The sequence below is a fragment of the Mustela erminea genome, chromosome 12 (assembly GCF_009829155.1).
Source record: "Mustela erminea isolate mMusErm1 chromosome 12, mMusErm1.Pri, whole genome shotgun sequence".
In the NCBI taxonomy this organism is placed as follows: domain Eukaryota; kingdom Metazoa; phylum Chordata; class Mammalia; order Carnivora; family Mustelidae; genus Mustela; species Mustela erminea.
Window position 1 is genome coordinate 64,814,132 of NC_045625.1, and position 16,407 is coordinate 64,830,538.

General features: G+C 40.0%; 1 protein-coding gene across 13 annotated transcripts in view; it reads right to left on the reverse strand.

Annotated features, from left to right (window-relative positions):
• The window catches only part of AOPEP (aminopeptidase O (putative)), a 332,560-nt gene that overhangs the window by 266,486 nt on the left and 49,667 nt on the right, over nt 1-16,407 (reverse strand). The window contains exon 1 of one of the 13 annotated variants that reach the window (XM_032308875.1): nt 15,432-15,587. The exons of the other annotated variants lie outside the window; for them this stretch is intronic. Within the exon in view, the coding sequence (XP_032164766.1) occupies nt 15,432-15,519 (88 nt within the window). The 5' untranslated portion in view covers nt 15,520-15,587. Of the gene's footprint in view, nt 1-15,431; nt 15,588-16,407 lie in introns of those variants that run through there. 13 annotated transcript variants of the gene reach the window in all.

Below are 16,407 nucleotides of genomic sequence, written 5' to 3' on the forward strand. Positions count from 1 at the left end.
CCCCTTTGTACCTCCCACTGCCGCATCTCACCACCCCAAGACTTTCCACTGGGCCTCTGCCAGGACCTAAGCCCACAAGGGCAGGGACTATGTCAATCCCCAGACCTGGCAGATATGGCTACTCAATAAATATTTGTTGAAAAGATAGAAAGAAGGAAAGAAAGAAAGAAAGAGAGAGAGAGAAAGGAGGAAGGGAAAAAGGAAAGAAAAGAAAGGAAAAACAAAATTTTCAATAGGAAACAAAGGTTTAAACATAAGGGAAAAAACATGATATCAAGTTAGAATTAATACGACATGACATCAAGTTTTGAAGTCACTCGAGGAGCTATTTGAAGAAGGACTATAGAAGGGCAGGCTCGAAACTACTGAACACCCATCCCAGAGGTAGATATGCTTGTGAGGTTATCCTGTTTCTGGAGTCAGAACAGCCACACAAGATCCCTCTTGCCACAGCTAAGAAGCTGAAGGCACGCTCCTCTTTAAAGAGACAACCAAATCCGGTGATGTTGGAGCCAGTCCAGTGATGTGTGTAGTTTCTCTGGAGCTTGAAAGAAAGCCATGGCTTAAGAGAGCACTGCCGCTCTGATCCCCAGCCAGTAAGAAGGGCACAGAGACAGGCAGAGCAGTCTTGATAAAAGCGTGACGTGGATCCCACAGGACGCACTGCCCCGAGGCCCCCTCCCTCAGTTTTTCCACCTTCCCTTCAGGACCTCATCCTCTGCAGTCTGATGCCTCTCTACGGTTGTCCCACAAGAACTTCAGTCTGGATGGGGCAACACAATGAGAGGTCTGGGGGGAGGGTGCAGATGAGGAACTAAACCTTCTCAGCAGCCTCGGTTTAGAAGAAAAAATCTTGACTAACCGAATTCTCTTACTCAAAGCGCTGTGGTCTGGTCATTCCTTCTCTGAAGGATATTTTGGAGCGTTTACCATGGGCCACTGAATTTCCCTTTTAAAAGCTTCAGTCACTTGGGCATCAGTAACTAAACAGCAATGGTGAGGCTTCCAGGTACAAATGGAAGACTGCACACATGAGGCTATGCTTGCTTCTTCCCCAAACCCAATTAAAGGATAGTAAAGGGATTCTTAAAATTTTTTTTATTTTTAAGTAATCTCTACCGCTAATGTGGCCTATTTCCCCATCCCCCCCAAACCCCAGCAAATAACTGGAGACTCATTTTCTAAAGAGAGTAAGAGAGAGGGCTCCAGATTGGGGGCGGTGCGAGGGGGAGGAGGGGGTTAAACAGCACAACTGACGGCAAATGAATGGGATTAGACGAACATATGCATATCAGATGCTGAGACCACCAGCCATCTTCTCTTGTTTGGTTCCCTGAAAGCAGGCAATCAGGCTTTTACCCTCCAGGCAGAGGAACGAAAAAAACGCTAAATAGTCCATGAGAAGACAACTAAGGAGACTCACTTCTGAGGTGTCCTATGATCAGCCTAAGGTGAAACTCACAGCTGAGAAGCCCTACTCAAGCACTCAGAGCTTCCCATCAGCATTTTAGTCCCCGTTCCTAATTGCCTACAGACAAATCAAGCACTTCAGGACCTCTAGAAAGCCGCTGCTGTGACACTGAGAGACCAAAACAAACAGAAACAAGCAAGTTAAAGGTCACTGGTCACGTAAGGAGAAGAAAATTTCAGAGAACACCAAACACATACCCAGTAGGAGCTGAATATTGCCGTGCTGAAATAAAAACAGTATGATTTACAAAAGGAGCATTCCAAAGTAAAGAGAATGAAACACGTGACAGAAGAAAAGAAAAACTCAATAAAGGTGTGAGATGGAATATAAAGTTGGAGCAGTCTCCCGGAAAGTAGAGCAAAAGAAAGAAAAAAAAGAGGGAAAAGTAGAAAAGCTCAGCAGGTCCAATATCCAAGTAATAGAAGTACTAGAAAAAGACAACAGAGAAAATAGAAGGGGGAAAAGCATCAGTTAAAAAAATTGAGAAAATTTCCCCCAAATTAAGGGGCCACGAGCTTCCAACTTCATAAGGGCATATAACACCCAGGACACTGGATACAAATCAATCCACATCGAGATATATTGTTATGAAATTTGGAACCCTAGGGACAAAGACAAGATTCCACAAGCTTCCAGAAAGAGGAAAAAAAAAAAATCACATATAATAAGGACACTTTCAGACATGCAGTTTCACAAAAATTCACCTCCCACGTATTCTATTCTCTGGAAGCTACTTAAGTATGTAAAATATGCTTCAAAAAGATATAGTAAACCAAGAGGAAGGCGAACAAGCCAACACAGGAGAGAAGCAAAGGGAACCTGTAGAATAATGGAGAAGTGAGATCCCAGGAGCCAGCTACAGCCCAGCAGAGAGGGCAACCCTGCTCTTCAGAGCACCTTCCAGAGCCTGGGGAGAGGCTGCTTCAGGAGGAGCAATTTTTTTTTTTTTAGGAGGAGCAAACTGATAGAAAACTTGATGTATTTGAGCATCTTAGCAGATTTAAACAACTGTCAAAGCCTCTGGGGTTGGTAAGTACTTAGAAAACCACGCAAATAGGAAAAACAAATAATAACACAATGAGTAGCCCCCATGAAAAAAGAACATGTACAGAAATAATAATGTAATCAAAGTTGTACAAGACTCAACTGTTAACAGCATAGATACAATAATATAAAGAATACTGATCTAATCAAGGTTATGATATTAATTATATCAGGATGATGGGATTTGGGGAAGGGGTATGTGTGTGATGGTAGGGTGGAGAGAGCTAAATCCTTATCATCCCCAAACATCTTACTTACTTGCATGATGCAAACATCATGCATCTTACTGAACAACATGGACATATACACCAGATAATTAGCTAAATAAAACAGGTAAAAGTGGTTACTTCTGAAACAGAAGAAATACAATAGAGATACTGAAGACTGCTATTTTTGGGAGAAGTAAAATAAACCCAATAGAACGGGGGCTCCTGGGTGATTCAGTGGGTTAAGCATCTGCCTTTGGCTCAGGTCATGATCTGAGGGTCCTGGGATCAAGCCCCGCATCTGGCTCCCTGCTCAGCAGGGAGCCTGTTTCTCCCTCTCCCTGTCTGCCTGCCACTCCTCCCTGCTTGCGCTCTCTCCCAATCTCTCTCTCAAGTAAATAAATAAAATCTTTTTAAAAATTAAATTAAATTAAAATAAACCCAACAGAACTGACTCTTTGAACATATGCCTTTCTAGTATAAAAATATTACAATAATCAGTCAATTAATTTCTTAAGTACATCTTAAGAAATTAATTTCTTAAATTCATCTTAAGAAAAAAAGAATAATATTTTTGGTCCTGAGGTAATATGAAAATGATAAAATATACCTAAGAAGAAAGAGACAATTTAGAGATAAGTAAGAGACAACAGCCTATTTAAAAAACGCTTTAAAGAATAAAACACTGGTGGGGCGCCTGGGTGGCTCAGTGGGTTAAGCCTCTGCCTGCGGCTCAGGTCATGGTCTCGGGGTCCTGGGATCGAGCCCCATGTCGGGCACTCTGCTCAGCGGGGAGCCTGCTTCTCCCACTCTCTCTGCCTGCTTCTCTGCCTACTTGTGATCTCTGTCTGTCAAATAAATAAATAAAATCTTTTTTTAAAAAAATGAAAGGGCAACCTACAGAATGGGCGAAAATATTTGTAAACCACGTATCTGATATGGAATTAATATCCAAAATATATAAAGAACTCATACAGCTCAATAGCAAAAGATATGATTAAAAATGAGTAAAGAACCTGAATAGACATTTTACCAAAGGAGATATTCAAATTGCCAACAGGTACATGAAAGGGTGCTCAATATCACTTATTATATCAGGGAAATGCAAATCAAAACCACAATGAGATCTGCCTCCCACCTGTCAGAATGGCTGGTATCAAAAAGACAAGAAACAAGTGCTGGTGAGAATGTGGAGCAAAGGAACCCCTGTGCACTGTTGTTAGGAATGTAAACTGGTACAGCCACTATGGAAAACAGTACAAAAGTTCCTCAAAAAATTAAAAATAAAACTACCATATGATCCAGCAATGACTCTTCTGGGTATACACCCGAAGGAAATGAAATCACTCTCTCAAAGCGATTTCGACATTCTTATGCTCACTGCAACATTATTCACAATGGCCAAGACATGGAAACAACCTACGTGTCCATCAGCAGAAGAATGGATAAAGAAAGTGCAGTATATATGCACAATGAAATACTACTCAGCCATAAAGAAAGGAAATCCTGGGATGCCTGGGTGGCTCAGTTGGTTAAGCTGCTGTCTTCTGCTCAGGTTATGATCCCAGCGTTCTGGAATCGACTCACACATCGGGCTCCTTGCTTGGCAGGGAGCTTGCTTCTCCCTCTGCCTGCTACTCTATCTGCCTGTGCTCACGCTCTCTCTCTCTCTCTCTGACAAATAAATAAATAAAATCTTTAAAAAGAAAAAGGAAAGGAAATCCTGCCATTTGGACAACATGGAAGGACACTGAAGGCATTATGCTAAGTGAAATATGTCAGACAGAGAGATACAAATAGTGAATGATCTCACATATTTGTGGAATCTAAAAAACCCATCAAACTCATAGAAACAGATTACTGGTGACTGACAGCAGTTGGGGGGTAGAGGATGTGGCAGAGAAATGGGTGAAGGGGGTCAAAGGGTACAGACTTCCAGTTATATGATAAATAAGTTCTGGAGATGTAATATACTGCCAGGTGACTCTAGTTATTAATACTGTATCATGTATTTGCAAGTTGCTAAGAAAGTAGATCTTAAAAATTCTTAAAACAAAGAAATTATAATTAAATGAGGTGATGGATGTGTTAACCAACTTTATTGTGCTAATCATTTTGCAACATATACACACATCAGATCATGACACTGTATTCCCTAAACAATGCTATATGTCAATTATATCTCAATAAAGCTGGGAGGGAAAAGAATGAAACTGTGTACACAGTAGGCTTTCTCCCTACAATTTGCATCAAAAGTGTTGATCTGATTTTTGCTGTCTCTCCGGTTCTGGTACCGTACATCTGGCACATGGGCAAGAAGAGATTTGTGGAAACAGCAGGAACCAGAACTGCTTTCCAGAGAGGACAATGCTAATGGAATAAGGGGTATCTGTTAGATGCCTGCACAAGGTCACAGAGAGTGCCCAAATCACATCCTGTCCCAGGGCCTTTATCAGAATATCTGTATCCTAGAGGGGATGTGGGGAGGGCATTAGAAGCCATAAAGAGGGGCACCTGGGAGGCTCAGTTGTTAAACTTCTGCCTTCGGCTCAGGTCATGATCCCAGGGTTCTGGGATGAAGCCCCGCATTCAGGCTCCCTGCTCAGCGGGGAGCCTGCTTCTCCCTCTCCTACTCCCCCTGCTTGTGTTTCCTCACTTACTGTGTCTCTCTCTGTCAAATAAATAAATAAAATCTTAAAAAAAAAAAAAAAGAAGAAGAAGACGACGACGCCATAAAGAAATGTAGCAGGGGAGAGAAATGACGTTAATTTTCTCTTCTCCTCTATTCTCTTTTCTTTTCAAGGCAGAAACCTTAAATGACCTGAAGTTTGGGAGTAAGATAGCAAAAGTGGTAGCAGAACCTCAGTTAGGTCCAGCAAAAATATTTCAGAACTCCCATTGCTCCCTTGTCGTCTTCTCTGAAGTTAAACAATGGAAAGAAAAGGATGGGGGTGGGGGGCACGTATGGAAAACATCACCCAAACCCGTATTTTAAATGTTCAAGATGATTTTCTTCTATACCACCCTCAAGATTTTTTATTTTTTAAGATTCTCGAAGCTCCTCTACTTAGTAGAGCTCAAGTGGAATAAACTGTTTCAGACTTCAGGCTTTCACAGCAAAAAAAAAAAGGTTTTCTAGGTTACCAAGTACCAGTTATACAGGGGCGGATCAATGGGGGGGAAGGGTAAAAAGGAACTGGCCAGGACCACGCTTCCCAGAGACCCTATTTGGACCCTTTACAGAAGTTCCCTAAAGCTGTCCAGCCCTGGGCTTTTTGCCCAACCCTGGGTGAACGTTTGGAGCCACTGCTGTGACAACTGAATGCTTCCAGTTCTCTGGGGGAGGTTTTTACTAGTTTCTTACTATGAGGGCATGTCTGGTAGGAAAGCCTCATTTGGGTTGTCTGTTGATGGATTATTCCACTGAGCCCAATCTTGTATGAAGACTGCCCACTGCCACAGAGAGCTAGGCACTCAAGGAATACCTGATCTCATCCTCAAACCCGACTGCAAAAAGGGCAAGTAACAAGGTAGAACTTCTGCCTGCAGAAAGCAGAGCATGCATTCCAAAGACAAAGAGAAATAATTTCTGGATTAGCTATTGTTTGGGATAAGCCTACCCTGAGAAAAGAATTGATGAGAGCTTATTTCTTCTGAATGTGTCCATTGATTGAGCTCCAGCTCTGGAATCTGACTGCTGGGGTTCAATTCCTAGAGCCACACTTACCAGTCACACTGCTTAATCCCTCTATGCATCAATCCCCTCACCTGTAACAAGGGAATCATCGTAGTACCTGCCCCCTAGGATTATGTGAGGATTAAATTAGATAATATACGGAGAAATCACTAGACACAGTAATTGGTACATAATAAGTGTTGAAGAAATGTTAACTGCTGTTGTCTTTACAACTCCCTCCCCCTGTTGCTTGGGCTGACTGTCTGGAGGCAGAGACAAAGAATGTTGAAGGTATGGCTGCCACATGTGCACTGAAGCCTGTGGCCTGATGAGGCCCACATATGGGGTTTAAGGTTGAATGGCATTAAAACGCAGTGCACACAAAGCGATCCATTTAAAGGAGAATGACAGCCCAAAGGGGGCATCCTGTATGACTTCATATAGAATGGGCCATTTGGAGACTATTTAAATGGTGTTTACTTTAAATGAGCCATCCTCGATGAAATAGACAGTGAATGCCTTCATTTTCCTTTTTGATTCAATCCACTTGCCCTAGACTCCCTTGCTACACCAGCTGCAAAACAAAGAGAACACGCTGTACTTGAATTAACCCAGAGTTTTTCCTCTGCAAAGGCCAGAAGCCCATCACACCACTGGATAATTTCACGGCCAGGCGGGATTCATTAGCAAGACTAACAGGGAGGGGGGAGGTAGGAAGGGGCCTAGAGGAAGTGGCACTCCCTAACCCAACAGGCTTGAGCAGCCACCCATCTCGCCTCCCTTCTGGGCCTCAGAAAGTTCCTGAATACCCCTACACCACGTTCTCAAATTGGAACTTATTTAGGGTGGAAAATTCTTATACTCTGATTGCCTCACTAGAAAGACAGAGATACTTCGTATCAAGGATTGTTCTTATAATCACAGTAACAGCTGCTACAAGATCCAAATAGACATGTTCCTGACCAAAACGGGCCTGTACTTTTCTTCAGAAAAAACATAAGATCACTGTATTTTTTGTAGGGTAGGTTAAGGATTTGAAATGGGTTACTTTTCCAATCACAAGAAGCAGTTTAAAATTTAGCTCTGAAAAATTCTTCTAACCAGACAGCGTTAAAACAATTGCCTTAATTATTTTCTTATGTATCACGTTTTAAAAAAAAAACAAACCTGCCCTATGAATATTTTTGAAGATTCTATCTTCTAAGGGAGAAAGACTGAAGAGGAAAAAAGGAAGAACATGATGGAATCAGTCCACGGTTGGGAGAGAGAACTTTTCTGCCAAAAAAAGAAAAAACTTTCTGTGAAAAACCTTCCCAATTATTTGGGAGTATCATTCTTATGAAAAGAAAAAAATTAATATATATATATAAACTATTTACGAATAATAAAGTAAAGACAAAATGTATGGTTAAGTCACTGTCCTGTTTCTAGGGGAGTCTTGGAAATACTCACAAAACACATTGCAAAAATACAGCCACAGCACCTATAACCGTTCTGCTTCTACAGGGGCAAAAGCAGATTATTTATCTTTGCAAAGTTAAACATCTCACATAATTTTCTGTATGTAAAGAGTTATTGTTTTCACTGAAAATTAAGACAGGCTCTTAAATTCTTCCTACTAAAAGCATTCACTTTATCTTTTAAACTCTTGCACTGTAGGTTAGACAAATAACATGAAGCATTTGGAAACATCGAATTGATACATGCTTTTACTTAACATATCAGATTTCTTTCCTCAATCCTTCTGTAGTCATTGCTTGTTTCCTACCTCATCACTGAATCCTTCTCTCGCCACTCTTCTTAACTTCAGAGTTTGCAGCCCAAACCATTCCATATAACAAGCTATTTCATGATTCTGGCATATCTTTGTATCACAAATTCAAGATGCTTAATATGTACAGGAACATATGTATATAAGAAAATGTGTATTAATAAGTAAATGTAGATAGTCGCACCATTCACAATGTGCATGTTTTATACATCTTATGTATTTCTTGTAATAACAGACACACAAAAAAGAGGTCAAGGTCCCAGTTTGGGTTGCTCTTCTTCCCTTGGCTTCCTAGCCCAGTGACTCGGGTCTTTCAGCAAACCCCAGTCTTTTCTCTTTCACTATTCTGTAGTTGCTGTGTCTACACGTTCTGGTTTTATGAGTTAGTGCCACCCTCTTGAATACCCATGGCGTGACTCTTTCGTTAGCTCTTCTCTGCTGTTACTCAAGGGCGGGAACTGGCACCAGAACAAAGGAGACAGTAAGAATGCTCTGGACTGGTATGCGCCGGGACTGCCTAACCGAGGCCATGTGCCAGGTCATGCCACCGCTTCTCAAGCACCGATGCCACCCAGCAGGGCTTCAGCTTTCCTGAACATGGTACCGCCTGCGGCACAGGAGACCCAGAAGAGAATGACCTTCAAGATCGTTCTTGTGAACCAGGTAAAAGAGCGCCACCTACCGAGCTGAGAGCTCAAGCACCTCCATAAATTTGGAGGTTTTCCCTCGTGGCTAATGAATCCCTAAAGGAATATGCAGCTCCGAAATTGTTCTTCCAAATTTCACGCATCATTCTGACCTGTGACACAAATTACTTGGTTCCCCTTAACCTTAAGTATCAAGTGGGTCAGCAAACCAGACACCAAATCCTACTGCTCTAGATGGTCACAGGTACACTTTGGAACTTCGCTCACAGGAGAAAATCCATGAATGCCAAGCCCAAGACAAAAACCCATAGCAAAAAGAAGTGGAACATGCCTGCCAGAATCATCATTATCCAAAAGAAATCATGATGACCTTCCTGGATGGCAAATATGGTTAAGTGCAACAGAAGGAGGGCAAGAAAGAACTAGTCAAAGGCAAATCACAAACTGACAAAGATTTGGAAAGTGCCAGGGCCTGATGTGAGACTTCATGAGGGAGGTTAACAGAGCAGAACACTGTCTCAATCACCAGTAACTTTCTAAAGAGAAAAGATGAATGCATTCACTCCATACTCCTACCCCATGAAATATAATGTATGTGCCCAGAATAAAGTTTCCTCAGTTCTAGAAACAAGAAGCTTTCTCTACTTTGCATTCTCTCTTTGTGGTGAAAACTCTTATTAATCATAACCATTCCTAAATGTCTTTTACTTTACCATTTCCTTCTACGTAATTCCTGCTCGCATACTGTGGGAGCAGTCTAAATAGTATTGCTCATTTTGAACCATTAAAAAGGAAGAAAGTTGGCTTTCAATTGCACACAGGAGGGTCTGGACCTTGAAATCTTGGCTTTTTCCTGGAATTTCCCACACAGAGTCAAGAGAGAGAATGTCAGAGTTAGTCTTGGGCAGGCCAGAGTAGCATTTTGCCCAGGATGAAGTAATGTCTACAGTCTCTTACTTTTGCACAAAAATGAAATCAGATACTTTGTGAGGGCACATATAGTTTTTACCACCTTTCACTTGTTCATATGCTTCTTTTCTTACATTTATAAGGAGCTTAAGTTAGTTTTATTTACTTGAGGCTTTCCATGAAAAACAAGTGGAATGTTTTATTTTTCTAGGAAGTAGGAATATACTAAATTAGACCCTGAAAAAAAAAAAAAAACTAAACAAAAGAATTGCCAAACAGGGAAAAACAGGAATGTAGTCTGCAGTTTTTTCTCTTAAAATCTATTTATTAAGCATAGAGAAAAGGTATAAACTCTAAGCAGAAGCCTAACTACAGAAATGACCCCAAAATCATTTCTGTTACTATTCAGTAGTGCTTCTTCTTCTTCTTTTTTTTTTTTTTAGATTTTATTTATTTATTTGATAGGCAGAGATCTCAAGTAGACACAGAGAGAGAGGAGGAAGCAGGCTCCCCGATGAGGGGCTCGATCCCAGGACCCTGAGATCATGACCTGAGCCGAAGGCAGAGGCTTTAACCTACTGAGCCACCCAGGCGCCCCTCAGTAGTGCTTCTAAATGCTCCTTCCATGAACATATTACTTCTACCTGATCATACAGAACACATTTATTCAACCAAGTATCAAGCACCTATTACATACAGAGTACTTTTTTGGGCATGGGGTCTCTGTGCTTAATAGTTGAGCTACATTTCGGCAGGGAATAGAGGCTGAGGACAACACACAGGCTAAATTTCTGCCTGCCCAAATTCAATTATGCTAAGGAAGTTAAATAATAAAGGAACCAAACAAGTCAATCTAAATCTATAGCTTTGACATAGCCTTCTTGAAAAAAAAAGGTGGGTGACTTCTGAGCTAATAAAATTCTTATGATGGTTATCAAGCTACAATCTAAACCATCAGCCTTCTTTTTATAAACAGCTAGGAGGAAGGATTTCCCCCATGTAGCAAGGACTCAGAGGTCCGTCTTCTGATTTTTGTCCCCTGCCTAAGGGCTGCTGTCAATTCTGTCACTAGTATCTGCTTCATCACATTATGCTGCTCCCAGGTGCTTTGCTTCTTCCGAGAAATCAGCTGGGGCCTGGCAAATGTGCTAATCATGTTGATGTGTCATTGTGATGGAAACTGTGACTTGTGGGTTGGGTTTTCCGCTAGAGTTTTAAAGGAGAGCTCATCGTTTTAAAGGGCATTGTGCACAACAGAGTGGAGGTCCTAGGAGACCAATCTACAATCTAGAAAACATAACTTGGAAAGGAAGTAGTATCATCTTGTAGCCACATACCCTTTTTCTCTAAGGAGTGCAGAGACATTTGGAGACATTATTCCATCCTCAGGACAGCCACTTTGGGTCTGGCAAAGAGCTCTGTTAGTACTCTTTCCTGGTTGTCCTTTGAAAAACCCCAGCTGTGGACTGCAGGGGAACTGCAATATTAGGCACAGAGTTTTTTTCCTCATCTAGCTCAATCCTCCCTCCACTTAAATTGGTAAAGTCTGCTCCATATCGCATAAGTGTCAGTAGTATGAATGGAAGCCCATGCTATCGCATAAATTTAAGTGGTATGAACGTAAGCAAATCACAATTTAGCATCTGCTTTGTTACAACTCTGCCCTGAATTGCTAATTCTGAAAGAGATCCACAGACAATTCCTGCAAGTATGAACATTTTCCATGGAAATTTTAATGTCAATTCTTTTTTTTTTTTTTTTCTATAATCCTCAAAGAGACAGACAATGACAGATATCAAAGGAGTCAGAAGGTTTTTTTTCTGTAAAGGGCTAGTTAGTAAATATTTTAGACTTTGCAGGCCATACAGTCTTTATTGCTACGGTTCAGCTCTGCCACAGCAGCATGAAAGCAGCCATAGGCAATGGCCATGTTCCAATAAAACTTTATTTACAAAAACAGATTTCGCAAGGAGGTTGGATCATGCAGATATAACCGGGTACTACCAAATTTCAGAGTTCACATCTGCATTAGTGCATATGACTGCACAGGGACATGCAGTGCTGCTTTAACTATTGAGATAATGAGAAAAGAACATAAGGATGTCGTTTTGGTGAGTAAAGGCTAGATGACATCACGGTATGCCATGTAAACAAAAGCTTGACAACACATGAAAGAAAAGTGGTGGAGAAAAAGATCATAATGTGGCTCAGGGTAGAAGAGGCAAATAATCTCAAAAGAACCTTCATGAAGCTGTCAGCACTACATTCATATCGTGAGGGGCAATTTTATCACAGCAAAATATTCATCTCTCCATTAAAACTGAGTTGCTTATTTGAATTTTATTGATTTAATAGTTTGGTCTATGTTTAATTTATATTTTATTTTGGCTTTAGAGATGTATAGGAGTTATTATATAATATTATTATAATATGTAATATTACACATATAATATACAAGAGTTTATGCCTAGTCTTATATTTATACTTTCTAAAATATCATTCTAATACAAATAATTTAAGTGAACTCCGGTGAATCTGGAGATATCCCCCCCGCCACACACCGAAAAGATAAATAATGCTCAACTTTGCTAAACCTTTACTTCATAACTGCAGGGCCAAATCATGAATGAGGAAGTATGTAGCCTTGGTGGGGTGGGGTTAGGGAGAGCCACACAGCATCCTGGGAGATGCAGTCATCACAATAAATCACAGTAACAGCAATGGAGTCTGATGGCAGAGTCTGGGTATCAGTGCCTGTTTGAGACTGTAGTGTTTGATGTACTCAGTGAAGTCAGCATGTCATGAAACCTAGTAGGGAGGGTAGAAAAAGATCCTATGGGAGCCCGCAGAACTTCATTAGACAACTGGCAAGGAGATGCCAGAGCCTGGATAAAGGAGCCATGCACTTCAGTAGCCTTGCATGTGATGAACAGAGAGAGGGCTTCAGGCCGCACACAAGTGGTCAGTGACCAGAATGAAGGGAAATCCATGTACTTTCTCCTGTCTGTTGGTACATACCAAAGAGGCAAGGCATGAGCACTTTAAGAAAAAATGCTTAAAGGTAAAAAAAAAAAACATTGTTCTGGGGTGCCTGGGTGGCTCAGTGGGTTAAAGCCTCTGCCTTCGGCTCAGGTCATGATCCCAAGGTCCTGGGAGCCAGCCCCGCATCGGGCTCTCTGCTCAGCAGGGAGCCTGCTTCCTCCTCTCTCTCTGCCTACTTGTGATCTCTGTCTGTCAAATAAATAAATAAAATATTTAAAAAAAAAAAGAAAGAAAACATTGTTCTAAGAACTCAGAGGAAGAACAAGCCTCAGAAATCAATTTACTACAGAAATGAAAATGATCTTAGGAAACTGGCATTCCCATTATCATACAAGAAGACATGTCTTCTATGAAAAAACAGAAAAAAGCCATGAGAAGACATCAGGCTGAGACAATGTAACAGAGTAAGATCAAAAGACAACAAAGCAACATGATAAAAAAGATGAGGAAGAATTACAAGAAACTGTTACAGTAACAAATCTGTACTGTAATTACTAAAGAACAGAATGTCTAGAAAATCAGTGGTAGAGAGTATAAGTAAAAACTGAAAAGACCAACTATACAGACTGGGAGAACATATTTGCAATACACACATCCAACAGAGGGTTTGTATCTAGAGCATATAATTTCAATATATATACAGTATATACAATCTAATAACAGAACAACTTACAAATCCACTTTAAGTAAATGAATAAGTGACTTGAGGAGATGCTTTTAAAGGAAGATCTACGAATGTACAATAAGTACATGAAAAGTTGCTCAGGATCATTAGCCATCAGAGAAATGCAATTAAAACACAAGGAGATAGCATTTTACACCCAGTTGAAGGGCTAAAATTAAAAGGACTGACAACACCAAGTGTTTGCTAGGACACACAGCAGCTAAACTCTCATACATTGCTAGTGGAATAAAAAATGATTCGATCGCTTTGGAACTAGCTTGGCAGATACTTACAGGGTTAAAATATACATATATGATCCAGTGATTGCACTGTTGGGTATTTACCCAAGAGAAATGAAAATCGATATCCACAAAAAAACTTATACATGAATATCCACAGCATATATTCTGCGATGGCCAAAAATAATGCAAATTTCCCTCAACAGGTGAGCAGATTAAAAACAAACAACAACAACAAAAAACTTGCAGTTTATTCATATTAACTATTCATCAATTTCTTAAAAAAAAAATTTTTAAGTAAACTCTACCCCAACCTGGGGCTCAAACTTACAACACTGAAATCAGGGTCATATGCTGAGGCTGCTACATGCCCCCATCAATTTCTTTAAAAGAGAATAAACTATTGCTACCTATAACAATATGGATACATGTCACAAACACATAGAGCCAAAGAAGGCTGACACAAAAAAGTATAACTCCATTTATATGAACGGAATAACTCCATTTATATGAACCCATAGAAGAGGTAAAAGTAATCTACAGATAGGGAACTCAGATCAGTGTTTGACTGGACAGATGGCGGAGGCACGGGCAATATCCAGGGTACCAAACATAGTCTACATCTTCATAGGAGTGCTGATTAATTACATAGGTGTATATATTTGCCAAACCTCATGAACAATACTTAAACTGTGTGTACATTATTATATTTAAGTCATACTTTAATAAATTTGATTTTTTAAAAATGGTACCTCACAACTAGCTACATTCTAGGAAGTTTTGAGTTACATAAATTAAAAAATTTAATCTGTGAGTCTCCAGGCAGGAAAATCAGACTACTTTCAAAGAATTTTTTAAAAAATGATATCAGATTTTTCCTCAGAAATACTAAGGGATAATAATGAAAAGGTTTGAGTCAGTTTAGGAGGGGAAAAAAAAGTCCTAAGAATACCTAGCCAAGGACTGCTCACAACTGAATACAATAAAAAGCTAACCTAAGTATAGGAGGGCTCAGAAATATCCACACTTCTAGAAAAAAATTACTGGGGTTCCTTGGTGCCTCAGTTGGTTGAGCATCTGACTCTTGATTTTGGATCAGGTCATGGTCTCAGAGTTGTGAGATCAAACCCATGTTGGGTTCGATGCTGGGCGTGGAGGCTGCTTGGGATTCTTTCTGCCCCCTTTCCTTCTGCCCCTTCCCCCCCTAAAAATACATATATGATAAATATATATGTACATGTGTGTGTGTGTGTGTGTGTGTGTGTGTACACACACACACATATATATATGTCATTTCCCAAGTGAGAGTTGATTCAAATTTAAGAGCTCAAAAATAAAGAAAGTCTAAATACTTATTACAAATATGGTTTGAAACTGAACGAAAATATAAAACAGTAATTATAATTCCTAGAAGAGAAGACAGAAGACAAAAAAAGTATAAAGATAATATCTATGTGTATTAATTAAAACTGGGGAATGTGAGTGAGGGAAGATGAGAGAAGTAAATGCCCATTAAATTTATTATTTAATTTAGAGCGAAGTCAAGAGCTATCGGTTAACTAAACTGTGAAACAGTCATTTATGGAATACTTTGTAGTCATAAAAATAATGAGGAAGCTTTCTGTTATGTTCAGTTATGAAATTTGCTATAAGATAAATTTATTCTAAAGAAGGAAGCAAAATACAAAACAATGTGCACAGCATGTGATGATTCGTGCAACAAAAAGGAAAGACTATACTATATACATAAGAAGTTGGTCACCTTGATTGCCTTGGGGGGCAGTTCCTGGGTAGCTGGAAATAAGGAGTGAAAAGAAGACTTTATTGCAATTTTCTTGGCCTTTGCTCATGTGTAAAGAAGCCACTTATTGGGGTGCCTGGGTGGCTCAGTAGGTTAAGCCTCTGCCTTCAGCTTGGGTCATGATCTCGGGGTCCTGGGATCCAGCTCCACATTGGGCTCTTTGTTCGATGGGGAGCCTGCTTCTCCTCTCTCTCTGCCTACTTGTGATCTCTCTCTCTGTGTCAAATAAATAAATAAAAATCTTTATTTAAAAAAAAAAAAGGAGCCATGTATTTGTGACCTTTTTTTTTTTAAAATTAAAAAAATATATATTACTTGTCTTGTTTTGTCTTGACTTTGAGAATCAAGTTAACACTCACTGAAGACTCTAGTACATGCATAAATCCAGTTTCCGACAAAGGAGATATCACAAATCAAAAGAGTATACTTATGAAGAGAACTGGGTAATGTACAGAATTGCTGAATTCTGTACTAGATTGTACACCTGAAACTAATGTAATAGTATATGTTAACCATACTGGAATTAAAATAAAAAACTTAATTTAAAAAAAGGAGAGGGGCACTGGGTGGCTCAGTGGATTAAAACCTCTGCCTTTGGCTCAGGTCATGATCCCAGGGTCCTGGGATAGAGCCCCACATCAGGTTCTCTGCTCGGCGGATAGCCTGCTTCCCTTCCTCTCTCTCTCTGCCTGTCTCTGGGCCTACTTATGATTTCCTATTTGTGATCTCTGTCAAATAAATAAATAAAATCTTAAAAAAAAAAAAGGAGATATTACAAGTTAGCAAAGATCTAATTAATGATCTTGGAACAACTGGTTTCCTGTGTGTGTGTGGGGGGGGGGGTAGTTTAGTTCTCATTTTGCAACACTGACCAGAATAAACTACCAACAAATTAAAGAGTTAAATTACAAAAATTAAACTAAAACTTAAATAAAAA